Source organism: Ictalurus punctatus, unplaced genomic scaffold, assembly GCF_001660625.3.
Source record: "Ictalurus punctatus breed USDA103 unplaced genomic scaffold, Coco_2.0 Super-Scaffold_100056, whole genome shotgun sequence".
NCBI lineage: Eukaryota > Metazoa > Chordata > Actinopteri > Siluriformes > Ictaluridae > Ictalurus > Ictalurus punctatus.
Window position 1 is genome coordinate 3,188,309 of NW_026521088.1, and position 22,044 is coordinate 3,210,352.

Sequence of the window (22,044 nt, forward strand, 5' to 3'; positions counted from 1 at the left end):
CATGAAAATAATGGATAAATACTATAAAATAAATTATATAAAATTTTGTGTTTGAATTAGACATTACAGATCTTACTCGCTCTACACTCTGTATCAGCGCGTCTACACCACGCGTGATCGCAACGCGGCCTCGTTACTAACACATCACTTCCATTATAATAAACAACAGAATTTACACTGCAAGTGTGCCGATACAGTAATGAATGACAATAATAAGCATTTTTGTTGGGAGGTCACGCCTCAATAATTTTGTGATCGTCAGTATGCTGCAGCCCCCTGATAGGCATTTTACAATTTCTGACCTTTTTTTTTTGGCCCATTTTCCTGAATTGGAGAAGCTAATAATTATGCAAACCTTATATAGGATGTTAATCACTTTAAGGTGTAGTGTTTATATGTGGTGTTCTCCCAACAGGTTATTTTGTAGACCTTGATTTTGTTTGATAACGAGCTTTGCTTTCATTGGTTGGCTTAAAGGAGGGCGGGACCACGACTACTCTACTTTTTCCCCTTCGTCTTCTTCGCACTCTTTTTGATTATACTGTTCTATCTGCTTTTCATGCACAAGTATGTCCCTGTACTATTAAGGGGAAAAAGTGCATGTGCAAGGAGATGTACTACAAATATAATCTAGAATATAAACTTACACACATTTTTAACCAGACAACACCACAGGCTGTCAAAATGGCTGACATGGCCAGTTTTATCCATGTTGGGCAGAAGGATAGACTGTTATCGTACCCATAATGCAAAGTGTGAATGAGCGAGCAAAAAAACACTGATAAGACCGATTTGAAAACTTTCCAGGCTGATATTCTAACGAGCACGCTTGACCTTTGTTGATGTGAAAATCTCAGCCTGCTATGGTAATATTTGATGATATCTTTTCATGTGACAACACTGAAGAAATGACACTGTGCTACAATGTAAAGTAGTGAGTGTACAGCTTGTGGAACAGTGTAAATTTGCTGTCCCCTCAAAATAACTCAACACACAGCCATTAATGTCTAAACCGCTGGCAACAAAAGTGAGTACACCCCTAAGTGAAAATGTCATTTTATAGTTCAACAAACTCTCCTCCAGCCCCCCAATGCTGAGCCGCCCACAGAAGACAACGTGGTGTAACCTGTGATACATCTCCCAGCCTGAAGAGGGAGCACTGCTCAACGCATACATGCTCTCAGTGGGGGGAGGGGAGGGACATCTGCTTTATGACTAAGTCAAACTTTCTGTGAATATTTAACCATTTGTCCTCATTCTCACTAATACGACTGTTTACAATATTATTCATATGAAGTTGGAAACTGTGCAGAGGTTTAATGTGTTTCTAATTGAAAGTACAAACTCTGAGACAAACTATTCATGCATTAGTGTTGCTCCAGCTTTTTAGTGTCCATCACACTTTTGTGTGAAAGCATCGCTGTGTGCACCGTTAATCCAGAGTCTGTGATTAGATTATCCACATCATGTTCAAATAAATATTTCTGTAGGAAACGCTTTAGAGCAGGGAAGCCTTACTGTGGTCCTGTAAGATTACAGTCCAGTACAGTTTGGGAATTTTCCTGAATCACACCCGATTTAAGTCCTCGGGTCATTAGGTGGGAGTGTTAGATGAGAAATCATCACACTGTGCATGATTACAGGAATTCAGGACCAGAGCCAGGCTCCCCTGATTTATAAATTAATTGTTGATGACCTTAAAGTAATTCCCAGTGAAGATTTATCATCTTTTTACAAGCATCCTTTTCACATGTAAGAAAAATAGAAATCACAGTGATTTGTACATTTGTGCTCTGCATTTCTTTCAGAGCTGTGGGACTGAATTGTTGTGTATATAGGCAGTTTTTTTGTGCTCTGAAATTGACCGGACTTTTGAGAAGATAGCTGCTCATGGTTTAATTCACTTTTAAAAAGGGACTGTCAATATGAAGTGAGCGTACGTGTATAAAAAGGTGGTTGCGTTGAAGAAACCTTGTTGACCGATCTTTGCTAACTTGCTCTGTCTGTGTGTGTGTGTTTACTGGTACAACTGTGGTAGCAGATTTGCAGAGCCGAGCTTACAGTAACGAAGACGCTCAAGTGTACTTGTTTGGAAGATGTGGAAACTCAAGTCTTACATGTTAGCACAAACATGTCTTTTTCCTTTATTAGGGAATTTGTACTTTTGGACATTTTTGAAAGATATCATGCTTGTGAAATGTGCTTTGCGTGTTATTCATGTTCAACTGGTTGTACTTGGCTTAGATTTGTGTCTTTTTGAATCATTTACGCTCTATTTTTACGGTCTTGCTGTATGGGCTGTGTTCCAATTGATCCGTGTTTGATCATTTCCTCCCTTCGCTCAAACATTGTGTTTGAGAAGGCCTTCATAGTTGAACGGTTGTTTTCCTCAGCTTTGGATTTAGCTGTAGGGCCCAGAGGTTTTTGGAGTTTGAAGAGGAGGCGATAAAAGATTTGGAACACAGCCCTGTTTTCCTTTCCGGGGTTCCCCGGCTTTTTTCCGTCACCAGTCACCTCCTAACCGAGCTCAATTCTGCTGCAGTTTTTTAGCCACAAGCTGCTGGTGCTTGACTTCTGAGGCCTTATCCTGTTAAGCGGCCGCACTATGGCAAAAAGGAGAGTTCAGTATGCCGACTGTATGAGCTTCAGTTGAATGTGTATGTGGTCGAACTCTTGGTAGGACAGTCCAGTATATTACAGACGAACACAGACGAACACAGACGAAAACATCCACAAGGCTTCTACTAAATATTGTTGAATGTCCGCTCGTATGCAACTCTCCAACAGTGTCACGTCCTATCGAGAGTTTCAGTCGATGTTTATAATCTAACCCAATGAGATTTTTTTACTCTGGTGTAATTTTCTTGACCACTTTAACGCAGCATCTCTGGTGTTACTTTCGTCAAAAATGTAGAACACCAGAGATGAGGCAATGACGACGTGATCTCATTCCTTCGTGTGTTTTTGCCTCAGATTCTGGCGACTGTTCAGACTCGGTTTGCAGCGAAATTTCAAATCCAAAAATGCCTTGAACAACGTACATTTTCAACAATCCGTTTAAATCGACTGGTCCATTTCCACTGCACGGTGGATTTGAAGGATGCACTGTGAACAGTGTGGCGACGTCTGGGAATCGAGTTACTGAAAAGGCCACGAGTTGGAGGTTACATTTAGTTTCTAAGGACATCTGGGCTCTTGGTGTCTTTTGGATAGGAACTGCAAAACTTTTTCTATAAGGGTGAAAACAGATGCATGCTTAGATTCTTTATCTGTAGACAGTTTATCTTGCTTACTGCATTGACGTATGAAGTTTGGACCGGTTCTGTAGAAAGAGATTAATATGAAGGGGGAAAAAAACAATGTAAAAATAAAATACTGAAAGTGAATTTGTCCTGGATTGTTTTATTTATTATTTTCCATTGGGATGTCAAAAGCTTCTTCAACTTGGCCACAAATCTAACAAAGTCAGGTACATTGTCAAGTATTGCCCCAAAATACCTCTATGGTAGATAGATGTGCTCACTGATCACTTGTACATGTGCTCATTCATACAATTATCCAATCAGCCAATCATATGGCAACACCACAATATACAACATCAAGCAGGATCAGATGAAGAGCTTCAGTCAATATTCACATCAAACACCAGAATGTAATCCAGTGATTTTATCCGTGGCATGGTTGTAGATTCTAAATGGTCTGGTTTGAGTATTCCAGAAACTGCGGCTCTCCTAGGATTTCCACACACACACACACACACTTGTGTGAAAAACATCCGGTAAGTGGCAGTTCTCGGGGTGGAAACACCTTGTTGACGAAAGGAGAATGGCCAGACTGGGTCAAGTTAATAGGACGGCCATGGTAACATCAAATAAGCTCTCTTTACATACATGGTGAGCAGAAAAGCATCTCAGGATGCACAGCATGCCAAGCCTTGAGAACAGTAGAAAACCTCATTGATCCAAGATCCATTTTTAAGTATTAAAGATTTATAAAATGTGACACTAGGTTACTTCTCTATAGTTAAAAAAATTGCAAACAGGAATGTGTGTGTGTGTGTGTGTGTGTGTGTGTGTGTGCCCACTTCATACTCATCCACTCCCTACTTGTGCCTGAGTGTATTCATTGAGTAAAGACAGTGTGTGCTCTTAAATGTATGTATGTGTGTGTGTGCGCGTGTGTGTATTTAGACGGCAGTGTGAAGTGGTGTACCACTATGTGAGGAGGGAGAAGTATGCTCTGAGGATGAGGAGATGGAGCAGGATGACGTGGCCTCTCTCTGGAGCTCCTCCACGTTCTTCACGCAAAAACAATAACTCTCTCAGATTCTGATGGAGCGGCATCTACATAATCAACAAAGCACACAAACATCAGTATCGTTCTGGGACACCGATTTTCTAAATCATTCCATTCGCTTTCTATTTATTTATGTATCATTATTAAAAGATCAATCATCAAGCCGGTGTAACCTTTATCGCTAGCTGCTCCTGAAGTGTTTTGGAAATCGTTTCAGCCACGTCATGTTCACTCACCGTCCACTTTATTAGGAACACCTGTACGTTCATGTAGTTTTCTAACCAGCCAATCATGAAATATACAGGAATATAGAGGAATCACAAGAAAACTCCATTTCAACACACTTAAAAAAAAAAAATAATCTCACAATGTTGGATTTGAGTTTGTAATGCAGTGAGCACAACCAAGGAGTGCATTTTAAAAAGAAAACTACAATGTTGTTGAAGACTGAAACCTGTACCTACAAACTAGAACTGAAAATGGAACCACTGAAGAGTCAACAGTGTCAGAGATCCTCGTGTGTCCAGTTCCACTGTGTACGGCACTTTTTATGCTTACCGACCCATTACTCCAGCTTTTGTGTTTGTTTTAGCTTTGTGCTGATAGAAATGGTTTTGTTTTTTTTAAAGCAAACTTGGTGTTAAAACCCAGAAACATCTAGTAATGAAAAGTGACATTCATCATGTGTCTAAAGTGACACTGTTCAGTTATACAAGTAACTGGGTATTTTGGTATATATTGGAAACACTATTTTTGAGCATTTCCCCAGAATTTCATAGAGTGTGGTTTGCAGTATAAGCACCTGTGGTCTCATGCGTGGGTTCCAACGCACATAATAACCCACCCAGAGCTCCAGATGTGTGAGACTGGCCAGTGGATACAGCACCTGGTTTTTACAGTCCACATAGAACGGGTTAGTGAAGTCCTCCGGCTGACTGTTAACGTAGGACCACAGTGACCGTTTTACCCTGTACTTCCTAAAAACAAAAGAGAGAGAGAGACAGAGAGAGAAGTCATAAGACACTTAGACAAATTCATTTCCATTCAGAAAAATCAGACAGGCTGGAAAGCCTCCGCCCATTAGTGGAGAAATGTGGAGCGTACCTTTTCCATTCTCTCCTGCTCACTGCTGTAGAGGAATGTACCAAACAGGCAGCTGTAGGGGCGATCCAGGATGGGGATGAGAAAAAGCTCTTTGAACTCAGAAGCAGAAGGAAACTGAAAGAAAGAACACAAACACTGGGTTTAACAGTGTATAGTAAGATGCTTAAATGTGGATCTGCACAATAACGCCTGAACAGATAATCAGTCTTTGTTCAGTACGGAAATTATATCTAATTCTTACAATTAGAGTCCTCTTCAAAAGTATTGGATCATCAAGGCCAATTCACTTGCTTTTGCTGTATACTGAAGACATTTGGGTTTGAGATAAAAGACGAATATGAGACGATAGATCAGAATTTCAGCTTTCATTTCCTCATATTTACATCTAGACGTGTTACACAGCTTAAAATATGGCAGCTTTTTTGAAGCCATCCTATTCATTAACTGTTCAAAAATACTGGAACGAGTGATGTTTTTTTCTTGCTGGCCAGGTGTACCTCGTTAAATGGACTTTAAAGAATGAATAGCTCTGAATGTCTTCTCTTGGTTTGAGCCCTGGGTTTCACCTGTGGAGACAGCATTTGTTGTTAAAAAGAATAAACCGACATGAAGACCAGAGACCTGTCTATGGGAGAAAAGCAAGCCATTTTGAAGCTGCGAAAAGAGGAAAAACCGGTCTGAACCATTGCACAAACATGGGGCATAGCCATAGAACAATTTGGAATGTCCTGGAAAAGAGAGTTAGTTCTCATTATGATCTCTTACTTTATAACATTAAAATAAAACAATAGTTCCCTCACAAGCCTCTCTTTTTTCCCCCTAACTCTTGAAATTAATAAGACTTGCAATGTTACTGAGAAACTGGAAAGTGCAATGTCCTCTCTGCCGTGACACTGGAGACTACTTCCATAAAACTTCCATAAATAGATAACTTATAAATCTTAACTAGATCACAATGATCATACGTCTTTTTCTTTAAGTGACATGTTTATAATATGTTTACGATTAAGCTTAGAATATGTATTGCGTACGCCATACTAGACCCTGTCAATGAGCTGTTACTATAGGAACGAGCACATCACTATAAAGCTGTAATTTCCCTTGCAGCTGGAATCAGAATCTTGCTGTTCCAGAAATGTCTCCAACGCCTTCTGACCAATCAGATTGGAGAATTCAACAGTGTTGTGGTGTAAAGCATCAGTAGCTGACCTGTCTCATCATCTGCCACACACAGTCGATGAACTGCACAAAGAGAGGGGATCGTTCCGAGTTGGCGTGATTCTCATCTCCAAGGCCGACACGCTGAGAAACACACAGAGAGAGAAAGATGGGGTTAAATATACATGCGTTCACGCGCCCACACACAACCACGCCCTCACTGCTTATACGCACCGAGGTCAGCTTGTGTCCGAAGCTGATCCACTCCTTCTCGATCAGTACCTGGAACTTGTGTCCGAAGCTGAATCTAACTGATATCAAATTATTGTGAATTATCTATATTTTACACTTTATTACCCCATATCTATCAAATTTTATATATATATATATATATATATATATATATATATATATATATATATATATATATATATATATATATATATATATATATATGGTAAATCGTGCACATTGGAGCAACTTCATCCCGACCTTTTGTCTGCATTCAGGGGTGCTAAGGAGCTCCTCGACCATGCCCATGCCCAATGTAAGTTACATTTTCACTGGTGCTGGCGCGTCTACCGAGTTTTGGGAGTTTTCAGCCATGTTTAGGTCCTTAAAAACGACAAGAATGCATGAAATAAACAATAAACACCAGAAAATCAATAGGGCCCTGCACCTCCGGTGGTCACCGGAAGCGCTGCACCTTCGGTGCACTGCCCCAATAATAAACGGAGCAGATACAATAGGGCTTCGCAGCAGCGGTGCTCGGGCCCTAAAAAGCAGAATAAAGCACCAATAGAAGACACAGAAGCACAAAAGCGCAAAGGCAAGTAAGGATAATTACAGAAACGGTTACATTACAGAGATCCCCACAATGTGATCCATGACCACAGTAACATGACAAGAAGCTTCACCTCAGACCAGTCACCAATTGTTGTAGGAAGGTGAAAGTGGCTGCCTTAAAATATTTTTACCTCAAAGTGATTTGTAGCGCGCGCGCGCACACACACACACACACACACACACACACACACACACACACGGTGGAAAGGGTGTAGCATAAATCATGCAACTATTGTGGGGAAAGAGGGGGGAAAAACCCTGATACTTTGTACCTGATGCATCATCTTTTATAATTGTGATTAATGGTCCATTAGAGAAGAAAAAATCCATTCCATTCTTTGATTACTTATTTGGCATACAGTGAATATTCACAGTTTAAGGCCATGTGGAACAATTTCCAAAATGCATTTAAATGGGGTAAATTGTGTACATTGAACCGAGAGTACTAGACATGTTTGCTAAAAGCAACACAAAGGCTTTATTCACACTGCAGGAATTTTATATTGTGTGTTTAGATTTTTTCATTTAGACAGAGTGTTCAACTGCAAATTTGTTCTGGTGAATGACAGGCATTCAAAATCTTTCTGCAGAACTCTGTTGAAGATTCTGTACATCAGAGATTCATCTGAACTTCAACAAAACATTTCACATTTATAGAGTTCTGTCTACGTTCATCAAGTAATCACATTTATAAGTTTATTTATTACCTCTCCCCTCTGTTGGCTCAAATTTAGCCTATTACCCAAAAACACTTAAAATTCAACATAGAAACCAACACTCACATCTACCTCTGAGCCCAGTTGGAGATAGAAAAAAAGACACCAGCCATGAGTGAGAAGAAGCAAGGGTCCAGATTTATTGTTCCGTTCCACCACACGAGATCCACACCGATGAGAATTCTCAGAAGTGATGAGCTTAAGCTCCTGCATATCCTCCATACTGTCCTGCATATCCTACTATTCTGTTTTTTTATAGAGAGTTTCTCTATTACAATAAGATTATTAAAGTTATTCATGTGTGTGTATGTTGTGTCTACTTGCCCGCCCTTGACTGTACGAGCGTGTGTGTGTGTGTATTAGCACTCCTCAGCTCAGCTCGTATACCTCTTTTTGACTTTTTTGACTACTACTGCTCTTAAAGATCTTTAAAGTGTAATTCCAATTTGTCAATGTCCGCCTAATCCCGCTTCTATGTGTCTAGGTGCCCGTCTTTTCTTCTTCTCCCCTTTGCTGGATGCTAGGTCTCCCTTATGTTTATTTTATGACATTTTTTATCCACAACACCTCCCTGATGGATATTTACACCCCCCGTTGCCTCAGCAGAGGAAAAACCATCATTGAGGACAGCTCTCACCCTGGCTCTGATCTGTTGCCCTCAGGGAGACGTTACAGGTGCATCAGAACAAGGACTAATAGATTCAAGCATAGTTTTTTCCCCAAAAGCTATAATCATTCTAAACACACATGTACTGATTTCACAGTATAGGTATATAGTGTCTCAGAACTGTGCATTTTATAGTACCCCCCACTTAACCATAGTTAAGAGCCAAATCTCCACCATTCTGAAAGCATAAAGTACGTATTCATGTGTAAACAAACGTGTTTTATCTATGGAAAATAAATGAACATTAGAACAGATTTACTTGTCTCTGACTGAACAAAGCAGGCCATATTAAACTGGGTTAAATATACAAATCCACACAGTTCACCAGTCCAATAGAATCTGTACATCACATTAGCAATACTTCTGCTCTGTTTAGACCCAGAAAATATAAAATACTTACTTTAGTATGAAATTTCTGTCGAGTGTCTACCATGGGGTCGGGATTTACGGTCTGTGAACACGTGCTGATTACACGTGCAGGAAAAGCAACCCACACGTGCAACCCTGACCGAGTGAGAACGACTCAAACGATTCAAGAAGAGGATTCTGAATCGGTTCATTTAAAGAATCATTACCAAAGCCGCTTATCTTACTTCGATGGTTTGATAACAACAGCCCGTCTTACAGAGTGCTGCAGGAATGAGTCGTGAAACCCAGAAACGATTCAGCGTATTAGCACTTCCGTCAATGGGGTTTTGGGTTAAATGCCGGAAATAAGGTCTGTGGTGAACACAAACTCAAGATGTTTTTACGTTTATCTCGACACACAGCCTAGCGAGAGACTTTTTATTATTTTAAAGGTACATTTCCTGAAGAAAATGTGAGTGGTGCTTGCCGTGGCAAAATTCAGATCGGGTGCCAATACTTTTGAGAACTGCCCGTGAAGGGCGCCAATAGTTTTGAGAGCTGGACGCATAGGGCGCCAATAGATTTGACAGCCGGACGCATAGGGCGCCAACAGATTTGAGAGCTGGCTGCGTAGGGCGCCAAAAGATTTGAGAGGCGGACGCGCAGGGCGCCAATACTTTTGAGAGGCGGAGATCTAAAAATAGTAGTGCTACACAAGCTTGGTTGCAGTCGTGTTGATTAAGAAAAGCTACAAGGTTACAGATGTGAGGTTCTGACCTTTACGGTACAGTGAGGATGAGCAGAACATCTACACAGCATGGAACTGTGAATAGACTCAGTGTCTGTGGACTCGTGTACACACAGTTTGGTGAGATTATGCTACAGGAACAGTCAAAATACACCATGGCCTTGAATGTTTTGGCCCCGTCGTAAACACTAAACAATCACAACTACTCTGTTGAGAGCGAGAAATGACCTCACAGAGTGGTGCGTGTTGACGTCCATTTTATATAGTCACTGTTTCTGATAGAAAATCGATCTCCCTCGTGCTCTCAATACTGCACTGTAACAGTGTGGGACAGAGACCCAAACAGCAAGGTGAAAATGATCTCTCTGCAAAACATGCGTAAAAGTCGTTTAAACAGATTACACAGGGTCTCTTTCTCCTGCAAGGGGTATGTCAACTTCAGACCAGAACTATATACCCACCCAGCTACCAACGCACACACACGCGCGCACACACACTAATTCAGCCACTTAAAAACAGCAAGGACTTTTATAAACAATTAAAAATAGACTATAATATGAACATTTTAACAAATTAATAATAGCGCAAAAAACACACCAGTTAAAACACTGTAAATACCCTCCTTTATCAAAAGTCTGCTCTTGCGCCCACACTCTCGATCTGATGCCAGCTGGAGCCGCCTCTTCATGGTCCCCTCGACCTCCATCTCTGCAGCTTTAGCCGTGAAGAGGTTTCTATGAACTGCAGCTTTGGAATAAAGCAACACATATCGTACAGTCATTATGAATCTTAAGCATTAATTACACTTATACCACGGTCAGTGTGAATACTGGATTCTGATTGGCTGGAAGGTGTGCATTATACAGTGAGGGAAAAAAGTATTTGATCCCCTGCTGATTTTGTACGTTTGCCCGCTGACAAAGAAATGATCAGTCTATAATTTTAATGGTAGTTGTATTTGAACAGTGAGAGACAGAATAACAAAAGAAATCCAGAAAAACGCATGTCAAAAATTAAAAAATAAAAGACACCTGGGAGCCAGAAATCTTTCTGATTGAGAGGGGGTCAAATACTTTTACCTCATTAAAATGCAAATTAATTTATAACATTTTTGACGTGCGTTTTTCTGGATTTTTTTGTTGTTATTCTGTCTCTCACTGTTCAAATAAATCTACCATTAAAGTTATAGACGGATCATTTCTTTGTCAGTGGGCAAACGTACAAAATCAGCAGGGGATCAAATACTTTTTTCCCCCTCACTGTAACTGTTTATTGCACAGGTAATTCCAGCCAGTTTGATCACCGTGATCATTCCTAAATCTTATCACACTACTTTATCTCTGTGTCTGATTTACTTCAGACAAAATTCCAGATCTGACCACCTAACTTATGGAAATTAAAGTTTATTTTAAACTACTTTTTTCTTTCCAGTTTCATTTTTATTGAACATTTCTCCTGAACACGTCTACATGTCAACTGAACATCACCTTTTCTCTTCTCTCCTCCCCTCCCTTTCCCAAGGAAAACAAATTGAGCAACACACAGCAGTAAACATTCACAGGTTTTTCTTCTTTTTTCACTAACAAAGGAAAACAAAATTAAAAATGCAGAAAACCCGCCCCCCGCCTCATCATGGATACCCAATAACTGTCGCTGGTTATAAAGATATTGTAAAATCCAACAACAGGCACAAAAATTTAAGTGGGAAGTGTCTAACTCCATAAAGTATACAATAAAGGGATGCCCTTTATAAAAAAAACTTGTCCGTACAACCATTCATCCTATATGTTATTTTCTCGAGTTTCAGAAAAAACATCACGCCCTTTAGCCGCTGGGAGATAGATGGGTATTTAGCAGACTTCCACTGCAACAGTAGGGAACGTCTTGCTATAAGGGATGTGAAAGCAAAAACATCCTTTTGTATCAAGCTCAATGGAACTGAGGCATCAGGAATCCCAAATACAGCAATCAATGGACAAGGATTTAAATCTACCCTGAGAATAGTGGACATGATGGTAAAAAAACAGTCCAAAAACCATGGAGATCAGGGCAGAAGAAAAACCTATGGCCAAGATGACAGGGAGAGCCATGGCATTTATCACACTTGTCCTCTACGTCCGGATACATCACAGAAAGTCTCGACTTGGACAGATGGACTCTGTGTAAAACTTTGAACTGGATGAGTCCAAGACGAGCACAGGAAGTGGTAGACTGTACCCTCCCTATAGCACGTTCCCAACACCCCTCACTTATCTGTACTCCTAACTCCGTTTCCCACGCATTCCTAACTTTCTTACACGACTCACTACCTAACGCCAGAATGAAATCATAAATCCTAGAAATCATTCCTCTCTGATGTGGATTGTTTGAAAACAAGCTTTCCCAAGCCTGTTCAGGAGGCACAGAGGGGAAATCAGGAAAACATCTAGAAACGAAATTCCGAATTTGAAAATACCGAAAAAAAATGAGTCACAGGGAGGTCATAAGAGTATGCCAGATTGGCAAAGCTATCGAACACACCTTCGTGATACAGATTTCTAACTTGTTCAATACCCTTGTCATCCCACACTGAGAATGTGGAGTCCAAACACGATGGAGGAAATAGATGGTTGTTGACTAAAGGACACAAAGAGGATGCACCTACAAATTTAAAGCGCCGTCTAAACTGATACCAAGTCATAAGTGTTGAGGACAACTATATTATCAGTATATAGGGAGAGTTTTGTAGGTAAAGAGGAGTAAAGTAAAGCAGGTAAAGAGGATTCCCTACACGACAATAGTGCCAATTTAGACCAAGAAGATCCAGGAGATTTAACCCAGTAGCAGAGTTTATGGATGTGCGCAGCCCAGTAATAGAATTGAAAATTGGGTAATGCAAGTCCTCCACTAAGTCTACAAAGTCTATAAAAGTACTAATTATCTTAGCCAATGAATCGAAGAATGATTTTGGCAGAGAAAGAGGCACTTGCTGGAACAAGAAAAGAAACTTCGGTAATATATTCATTTTGACGACAGTGATCCTGACAATTAGAGAAAGGGGTAAGTTACCCCAATCTGAATGCTAGATTTAACCTTTGAGATAAGGGGAGTGAAGTTAGCTGATGAAAGACTAGATAGAGAACGTGTCACGTTGATACCTAGGTATTTAAACCCTTACTGACTAAATCGAAACGGTAAATCTGACTGTTGGAGAGAAAATGCTGCAGTATTGACAGGAAAACAGTCGCTTTTATCCAAATTTAATTTATAACCAGAGACAACACCGAAGGACTCCAGAACAGCCAAGACAGCTGGCATAGAGGCAACAGGATCGGTTACATACGATAACAAATCATCAGCATATAGCGACAATTTGTATTCTACACCGTATAGAACTATTCCTTTAAACAAGGGAGAAGATCTTAATGCGATAGACAGAGGTTCGATAGCGACAGCAAAAAGCAGAGGGGATAAAGGACAACCTTGACGAGATCGTTTGTCTGAACCCTGGCATTAGGGGTTGAGTAAAGGAGGCTAATCCAAGAAATAAACTCATCCCCAAATCCGAACTTCCTCAAGACTGCAAACAAATACTCCCACTCAACCCTATCAAATGCTTTTTTCAGCATCTAATGAAATCACAATCTCAGGAAGCACTGCCGAATGCTTTGAATAAATTATATTAAAGAGCGTACGGGTATTGAAAAACATCTGACGTCCCTTTATAAAACCCTTCGGCTCTTCACATATAATATAAGGGATAATGTCCTCTAAACGAGATGCCATTACTTTCACCAACACCTTTACATCTGCATTAAGCAGAGACAGCGGCCTATAAGAACCACAGGAGGTTGGATCCTTACCCTCCTTAAGAAGCAGAGCTATCGTGGCTTGTGTCAGAGTCAGAGGCAAAGACACATTCCAAGGATTCGTTGAACACAGATAAAAGCAATGGAGCTAATTTTCCAATAAACATTTTAAACAATTCAACTGGAAACCCGTCCGGGCCAGGAGCTTTGTTAGATTGCATAGTTTTAACTGAATTCAAATTTCTTGAAGAGAGTGGGGAGTCCAGTTGCATGGCAGTATTCGAATCAATAACAGCGTTAAAAAGGTCTTGAAGAAATGCATTCACTTTAGTATCGTCTGCAGGAAATTCAGATTTATAAGGTGAAGAGTAAAACCATTTAAAAGTAGCATTAATTTCCATGGGCTCTGTTGTGATGATATTATGAGTGTTTTTAACACTAGGTATGAGACGGGAAGCGGCCTGTCGCCGTAGCTGACGTGCCAGTAAACGACTCGGCTCGTCGCCATGTTCATAATATGAACCAGGAGTACGTAACAACAAGCGCTCCGCCTCTTTAGTCGAAATAAGATTGAATTCTGCCTGTAAGTCGATTCGCTGTTTAAGAAGTTCTGGAGAGGGGTTCAACGCACATCTTTGATCGAGACTACTGATCGCAGATGTAAGTTCATTAACCCTAGCAGTGCGCTTTTATTTACAGAGAGTGGAGTAAGAAATAATCTGCCCTCTGATATAGGATTTAAGTGTCTCCCATAACAATGAATAAGAGGTGGAGTCATTCTGACTGAAGAAAAGAAAGTCATCCATAGAAGTAGAAATGAACTCACAGAATTCACTGTCTGCTAAAAGAAGAGAATTAAATCTCCAAGGCGGTGGGCTACGTTTATAAATAGAAAGATGAATATCTAATTCATGATCGCATGGTCAGAAATTACAATACCCAAATAGTCAGAAGAAACTACACAAGAATCAAGAGTGCTGTCTATAAAAAATAATCAATCCTCGAATAGGATTTCAATAGGATAGCACCTGGGAGAAGAAAGAAAACTTTTTAAGAGCAGAGTTACGGGATCTCCAGGGATCAACGAGACCGTTCTGACCCATAAAATCTGAAAATGTTTTAGACATAGCAGATTGATTCAGAGTACGGGGATTAGACCGATCAAAGTTTTGGTGAATTACACAGTTTAAATCTCCACCGAAAATCTACAGGTGAGTATTTAAAAAGGGAGATTGCTCAACAATCTATTAGCAAATTCCACATCATCAAAGTTTGGAGCGTGTACATTTACCAACAACACCTGTCTTTGCATCAGAGTACCAGCAACTATAATATATCTACCGTTCACATCAGCAACAACGTTAGTGGAGGAAAACTGTGACCTTTTGTCAATTAAAATAGCGACCCCTCTTGCTTTCGAATTAAAGTTCGAGTGGAAGACTTGACTCACTTTAATACTTTAAGACGTAGGTGCGTCTCCTGTAAAAATACTATATTGAAGTTTAAATGTTTCAAATGTATAAAATCCTTAGATGTCTTGACAGGATTACCCATACCTCTGACGTTCCAACTAATAAATCTTAAAGGCGTGCCTGTCCCAGCTATGCTGGGATCCATATGACTACTAACCATTTAAATAAAGTAAACCAGAGAAATATAAATAGCCAATTAGAGCCGAAGTGGGACCTCCCAAAGTTTATTTTAAACTTCTAATCAAAGTTTGCGCTTCTAAACCAATGACAGCTTTAACGTTATTAATTGTGGAAAGACCATGGTATAGGCGGGGTAATCCATGGCTAGGTGTGCATTAAACGATTTGAACGAGTGGTTCTTTTCCTCCACATCATGCATTAAAATCGTTTAATGCACATCTAGCCGTGGATTACCCCTTACATATCATCTGAGAGAGACAGCTAATTCTGTATGTAAACAGATATACTTACCAATCACGACCTCTCCGAGTTGGAGAGCGGACAGTGAAGTCTTTCCATTGACTCCCCTCCAATTGAGATTCTTTGCCAGGGAGTTAGCAATCACCCTCTTCAATATGCGCCAGGTGCAGTCACGCACATACACCCCGTCAATAAGCGCCAACCAGTTTACCTGAAACCGATTTAAAAAATAATATACACTAGTATAAAAACAAATAATTAATAAGCATGTATTGCCTCGTCAACTGTGTCAGTGCTTCTCACTACTCCTGCAGTTACCCTGCCCTGTGTGTTTTCCATCTCTACTAAAGAGTAGGTCATAACTGTTCCCTCATATCAAAGTGGTGTTCAGTGTTGTGCTTTGAGTACGAGTGTGTCACCTTGAGAAAACAGAAATGCTCTCAGTAGCTGTGTAATTGTGCAAGTAGTTGTTAACAAAAAGGAAAAAAACTCACCAGATTTTGCTTGTAATCTGGGCTCTGTTGCATCCTTTGCTCCAGACTACGCAGTTGAGGAAGGTCTTGCAGGGGCAGTAAATCTTCATCAATATCCAAAGGCTGCACCTGGACCTCCTGTTAGTGCACACACACACACACACACACACACACAGGAGCCACAGCTTCTTTTTTATTTGTGCACTGAAAGTGAAAGAGGCGGAACAGACACCTCGGTGATATTGACGATAAAGACAGGGTTAGACAGAAGATTCTCCAACTCAATGGAGCTGCTCAGAACCCCGACAGGGCTCACTGACTGATTCTGAAAATCCACATTCACCCTGAGAGAGACACACACACACACACACACACACACACACACACACACACACACACACACACAGTGAGTGAGAGAGACACAGAGAGAGACCTGTAACAGAACAGCACTAATGTACAGAACATCATCTAAACATCACACTGTCTAGGGGATGTGGTCACATGACTACTCTCACTTAAAATGTAACCATGACTCATCTGATGATGCTCGCTGCAGTGTGTGTGTGTGTGTGTGTGTGTACCGTGTATATCTGAGGTGTGAGATACACTACCCCCCTGCCCAAGTCTCCACCTCTCCAGCAGGTTAAACGTTGACATGGAGAGGAAGTCTCTGCTGCGTGAGGAGGAGAGACAGAGAGACCTCTGGGAGAACGCCAGAACCTCTCATTGACGAGCGGTAGAACTCTACATAGGCCCTGATACACACAGACCCACAATACATGTTTACAGAAAATCACAATTAAACACACACACACACACACACACACACACACACACACACACACACACACACACACACACAGTGGTGTCACACACACCTGGAGCTGTCAAAGGAGATGGATTTGATTTAACCACAGTGTCTGAAGAGAGACTGGAGCTGTTTATAGTAGAGGAATGCAAATGGAGGGAGATTACACACCTGAGAGAGAGAGAGAGGGAGGGAGAGAGAGAAATATTATTAATAATAATAATAATAATAATAATAATAATAATAATAATAATAATAATAATCCCCTAGTTAAATGGAAGCTGACTGAATACCACTATGGTGGTCCTGGGGTTGTTTTCATAGAGCTCCTTGGAGGCGAGCTCCTCGTCCACAGTTCCCTGGAGGAAGCAGTTCGGATAAAATGTGCCTGCAATTGCCACCTGAACAACGGAAACATCACTGATACTTAATAATAATTATTATTTATTTTCTGCAGGAGTAAGTTACACTTCTTGGACTTTGTCGTCATGGTGACAATTTTAAACTCTGCATTTGCAATTTTACTTTGGATGCTTGTGCTTCTAAGGCTGCGAATTATGACTAATATTTATATTTACTGTACATCAGGGGTGCCCACACTTTTTTGACTTGCGAGCTACTTTTAACATGACCAGTCAAAGAGATCTACCTACACTAAAAATGCTAAACATATTTATTTATATACTGCGTATACTTATATATATATATATATATACACACACACACATACACACACACACACACATACATACAATATATGTTCATGTATCTTGCATAACTGCATGAACCCTTATGGCGCGATACAATTCAGTACATTTTTGGTCATTACCTTACTCTGATGACTTGCACTGAATAGAATCAGCCAGGGTTGCATAGTCCGGACAGTAGCTGCTGGTAGCCAGCCTCAAGCAGGCCTCCAAATGATGATCAGTCATTGTGGAACGGTATTTGGACTTAATGATCTTCATGAGGGAAAAGGCTGACTCACATAAATAAGTAGAGCCAAATAATGCAGTCAAGGAGGTGGCACATTTCCTCATGTTTGGGTACTTTTCCCCTGTGAGTAAGTTCCAGAACTGTCCATGAGCCCTGGACTTCAGCTGAATGTCAGTCTGTAGTTTCAAAATCTCATCCTCCACTTCAGACGAGTTCAGGTGAAACAGCGCTGCAATTTTCGATGCGAGTGAATCAACCTCAACATTGTCCCTAAACGGGTAGCACATGAATGTGGCGAATGCCTCCAATAAAGCAAAGTCTTGAAAGCATCTGTCAAACTCTGACCGACAGCTGTCAATCTGCTCCGTGTAGCGTGCAATGTTAAACTGCGCACAAGCCTTCCGCTGGGTCTCCAGATCTGACGCGAGGTTTTGGAAGTTCCCAAAAACATGGTGCTGCAGCTTTGAAAACAGAAGTTGCATTTTCCGTTTAAAGGCATTGACTGCCTTTAATTTTTGTCTTTTCCTTGCAGCTCCAAATTAAGTTGGTCAGATCGGTTAAAAATGCTCGGTTAAAAAAAGTCCAGCAACCACTGATCATCATTGACCTGGGTGTATTCTGCATGTTTAACAGCAAAAAGAAACTCGCTTATCTCCGGACAGAGCTCTCGAAATCTCTGCAGGAATTTACCCCTACTAAGCCGTCTCACGTCAGTGTGTAGCAGGAGCTGATTGGTCGCAGTCTGCCTTCTCCAGATGCGCACGGAACAGCCATCTTTGAAGTGATCTAGCACGTATAGAACAGACGATCTTTGTTGCCACATCCATGATCTCTTTCACGTTTAGCATTCTTGTGCATAAGGCTTGTTGGTGTATTATGCAGTTGTTGGCTCAAATTTAGCCTATTACCCAAAAACATTTAAAACTCAACTTAAAAGCCAATAAATACTCACATCTACCTCTGAGACCAGTTGGAGATGGAAAAAAATACACCAGCCGTGAGTGAGAAGAAGCAAGGGTCCAGCTTTATTGTTCCATTCCACCACACGAGATCCACACCGATGAGAATTCTCAGAAGTGATCCCCCTACCCTGAGCTTAAGCTCCAGTATTTATACTGTATTTACACACTAGATAACCCATATGTTTCCAGAAAAGGCCTATTTCACTTACACATAGAATCAGAACCCAGGCATTTCTAATAACCCAGAAAATAAAAACCCAGCGTTTTGAATTACATAGAGAATCAGAAACCAGGATTCTCATTTACCTAGGTGGTCAGAAACCAGGATTCTCAATTACCTAGGTAAATAAAATGACGTAGACAAGACGACTAAACAACCGGGAGGGACCTTGGTCTTATCGTTATCTCGGGGGGGGGCGGTTTGACCCAGCCACCCTTATAACTGGCTCCTCATGGTTCTTTCTTAAAATTAAGGCCTTCCTTGCGAGCCAAGAACCCTCACCATTTGAGTCATGAGTAAGTTTACATTTTCCTGTATTTCTAGTTTATAATTTATTTTCATATTTGCACTATATTTCTTATTTTATATATATTTATACTACTTGAAAAGCGGTTTACTGTACTTCCAACTTCTTAATATCATTACAGTTCTACTGTCCTGCATATCCTACTATTCTGTCTTTTTATAGTTTCTCTATTACTATAAGATATTATTAAAGTTATTCATGTGTGTGTATGAGAGCGAGAGAGTGTGTGTGTATGTTGTGTCTACTTGCCCGCCCTTGACTGTACGAGCGTGTGTGTGTGTGTGTATTAGCACTCCTCAGCTCAGCTCGTATACCTCTTTTTGGCTTTTTTTGACTACTACTGCTCTTAAAGATCTTTAAAGTGTAATTCCATTCCGTCAATGTCCGCCTAATCCCGCTTCTATGTGTCTAGGTGCCCGTTTTTTTCTTCTTCTCCCTTTTGCTGGATGCTAGGTCTCCCTTATGTTTATTTTATGACATTTTTTATCCACAACACAGTGGTAGTTAAAGAAGTCAGGGAAAGCATCGTCTTCCCTGCACTTGGCAATGAATCCATTTGCACTGCTCAACCATTGACTGATATCAATTTGCACACTGGAGCTGGGTTTTGTCAATGAAGTCTTTAAAAGACTGAAAAATGTCCTCTCCCCACGATTTCGCTTGCTAGCCTTTAGCACTGGCGCACTTGATAGCACACGTGTGGTGAGAGAAAAGACGAGATCTCAGACTGGCTGCCCTGTACGTCAACTAACTACGTCAACTAGCGATCTACCTGCACTTCCTTTGCGATCGACCAGTCGATCGCGATTGACATATTGGGCACCCCTGCTGTATATATTTTGACCTGAAGAAAAAAGCCTCTTTATACACATATGCTGTTAAACTACACCTGCTCTACTCGTGTGTGTGTGTGTGTGTGTGTGTGTGTTACCTGCACTATGAATTTCTGTGCGTGCGTGCTGGTGTAGTCAGAGGGAAAAGTTTCGCTGATGTGCATGTTGAATTGTGACACTCAATTCTTTAGATCCTCAAACAACTCGGCCACCTCTAATACACACACACCAGAAATGATAGTTAGGGATCTGTGTCGAGAAGTGTGTGTATAGATGTGTGCGAGTGAGTGAGTGAGTGAGAGAGTGAGAGTCATAACCTCTTGTATCCGTTTGATCTGAATGCAGTTCTCTTTGCCCCACTCCAGCTCATCCTAAAACACACACACACATCAGTACCACTTTATTTATTTCTATAATCCAACACGTTATAATTCAACATAACTGTCACGATCTCCTGCCTCCCATACGCCGTGTACCGGTTTAATCTATTTCCTTATTTGGTCAGTGCTTTCTGTTCTTATTTCGATGTCCTCTCTCTGACTGGTTCCTATTTCTTAAATTGTGCACTCTATCTGTACTCTACACACTTGACCATCTAACACCTGGATATTTGAAGAGCGCACACACACACACACACACACACACACACACACACACACACACACACACACACACACACAACCTGCGTGAAGTTGCCCCCCCCACCAACACAAAACATCGGCAGGATAGTTTGTGCTGGTTTGTGCCGTAAAAATTTTCGTTTGTGCTGCTTCAGTTCTGGAGATATTAAAAGAATATTTATAGGTCATTCTGGGGTCACTCGAACCCCCACATGCTCCAAATTCACCCCAAATGGTCTCAATAATAATAATAATAATAATAATAATAATAATAATAATTCAAAAGAAGAGAACTATAGCGCCTTAACCCACACTGCGCATGCGCGAAGCCGGATGACTCAGCCATTAAACTAGTAAAAGAGCTTTAATTAGCCAGTGAAGCTAAATGTCGTTCTGCCACGTCCACTTATAAAAGTAAATCATGCAATATTCTCAGACGGGGCAGTTATTGACAGAGTGAATTCATCGTTTTAAATAGAATCAAAAATAACATCGACCTATTTGCTAATCACATTTCGAATAGCTTGCTCATTAATTACACTGCGCATGCGTGGACTGGACTGCCTCCTCAAAAGCTAGCACCGCTAGTATATTTGTATAATATTAACATTAATACTGAACCAGAGTGAATAAAAACAGTTTTAAAATGTTATTTCTCACTTCTCCTCCTCTTGTTCTTCTTCTCCGTGCGGGTGTGAGTTATATTTGGTCGGTTCCTCGGTGATTCGGTCATTAGTGAACCGAGCTCCGAGAGTGAATCAGTGCGCCGTCACCGCCTGCTTCATACTGATACACCTGAAACACAGGTGTTAACACTGTTAACTACACACACACACACAATACAGCAAAAAACAGAACGGGTTCGGTTACACAGAACCAAATAAACTCACTTTAGTTTGGGTCCAAACGGGCCAGAACTAACACTAACACCGCTTTCTGCTCCTACCTTCGACTTCTCGCGCTCGTGGTGACGTCACCAACGTAACGGACGTTGACGTAAATTTGAATCTTTGAGGAGAAAATAAAATAAAATAAACCCAAATATTATTTCATAAAAAGCTTCATTATTCTCTTCTTCTTAAACACGATAGAGGATAAGATATACAAATACATAAAAAAAAACAGCTTTATCATTATTTTAAATCAAATCCACTTTAAAAGTGCTCCTAATTACATTTTAATTAAAAATATACTTCATCTTACTCTTATTTAATTAAATTTTTTAAATTAATATTTAATTCATCGATGATTGTAGACGATTTGAGGTTTCACGTTCTTTGTGCTTTATTATCATAAATATACACTTTGTTTAAACTTTTGAG

The 22,044-nt window shown here is 40.5% G+C and overlaps 1 protein-coding gene across 14 annotated transcripts; it reads right to left on the reverse strand.

Moving 5' to 3' along the window:
* Positions 1–3,147: 3,147 nt before the first annotated feature.
* Positions 3,148–21,712, reverse strand: LOC128628709 (myotubularin-related protein 2). Of its 14 annotated transcripts, none has more exons than XR_008394814.1 (16): positions 21,613–21,712; positions 21,383–21,517; positions 20,420–20,473; positions 20,201–20,316; positions 17,138–17,245; positions 16,915–17,015; positions 16,618–16,791; positions 16,058–16,380; positions 15,615–15,774; positions 10,481–10,630; positions 6,610–6,702; positions 5,898–5,966; positions 5,401–5,514; positions 5,099–5,273; positions 4,213–4,343; positions 3,148–3,230 (listed from the first exon to the last, which is right to left on the reverse strand). XR_008394814.1 is itself a non-coding variant. In XM_053678966.1 (8 exons), exons 4-7 carry the CDS (start codon positions 20,264–20,266, stop codon positions 5,235–5,237), a joined length of 312 nt encoding a protein of 103 aa, XP_053534941.1. In that variant the 5' UTR covers positions 20,267–20,316; positions 20,420–20,473; positions 21,383–21,517; positions 21,613–21,712; the 3' UTR covers positions 3,940–4,343; positions 5,099–5,234. The 14 variants fall into 14 exon arrangements, 1 of the variants encoding a protein (XP_053534941.1); XR_008394813.1 differs by lacking the exon at positions 3,148–3,230 and adding an exon at positions 3,354–3,933; XR_008394812.1 differs by lacking the exon at positions 3,148–3,230 and having other exon boundaries at positions 3,940–4,343; positions 16,648–16,791.
* Between the last annotated feature and the right edge of the window lie 332 nt (positions 21,713–22,044).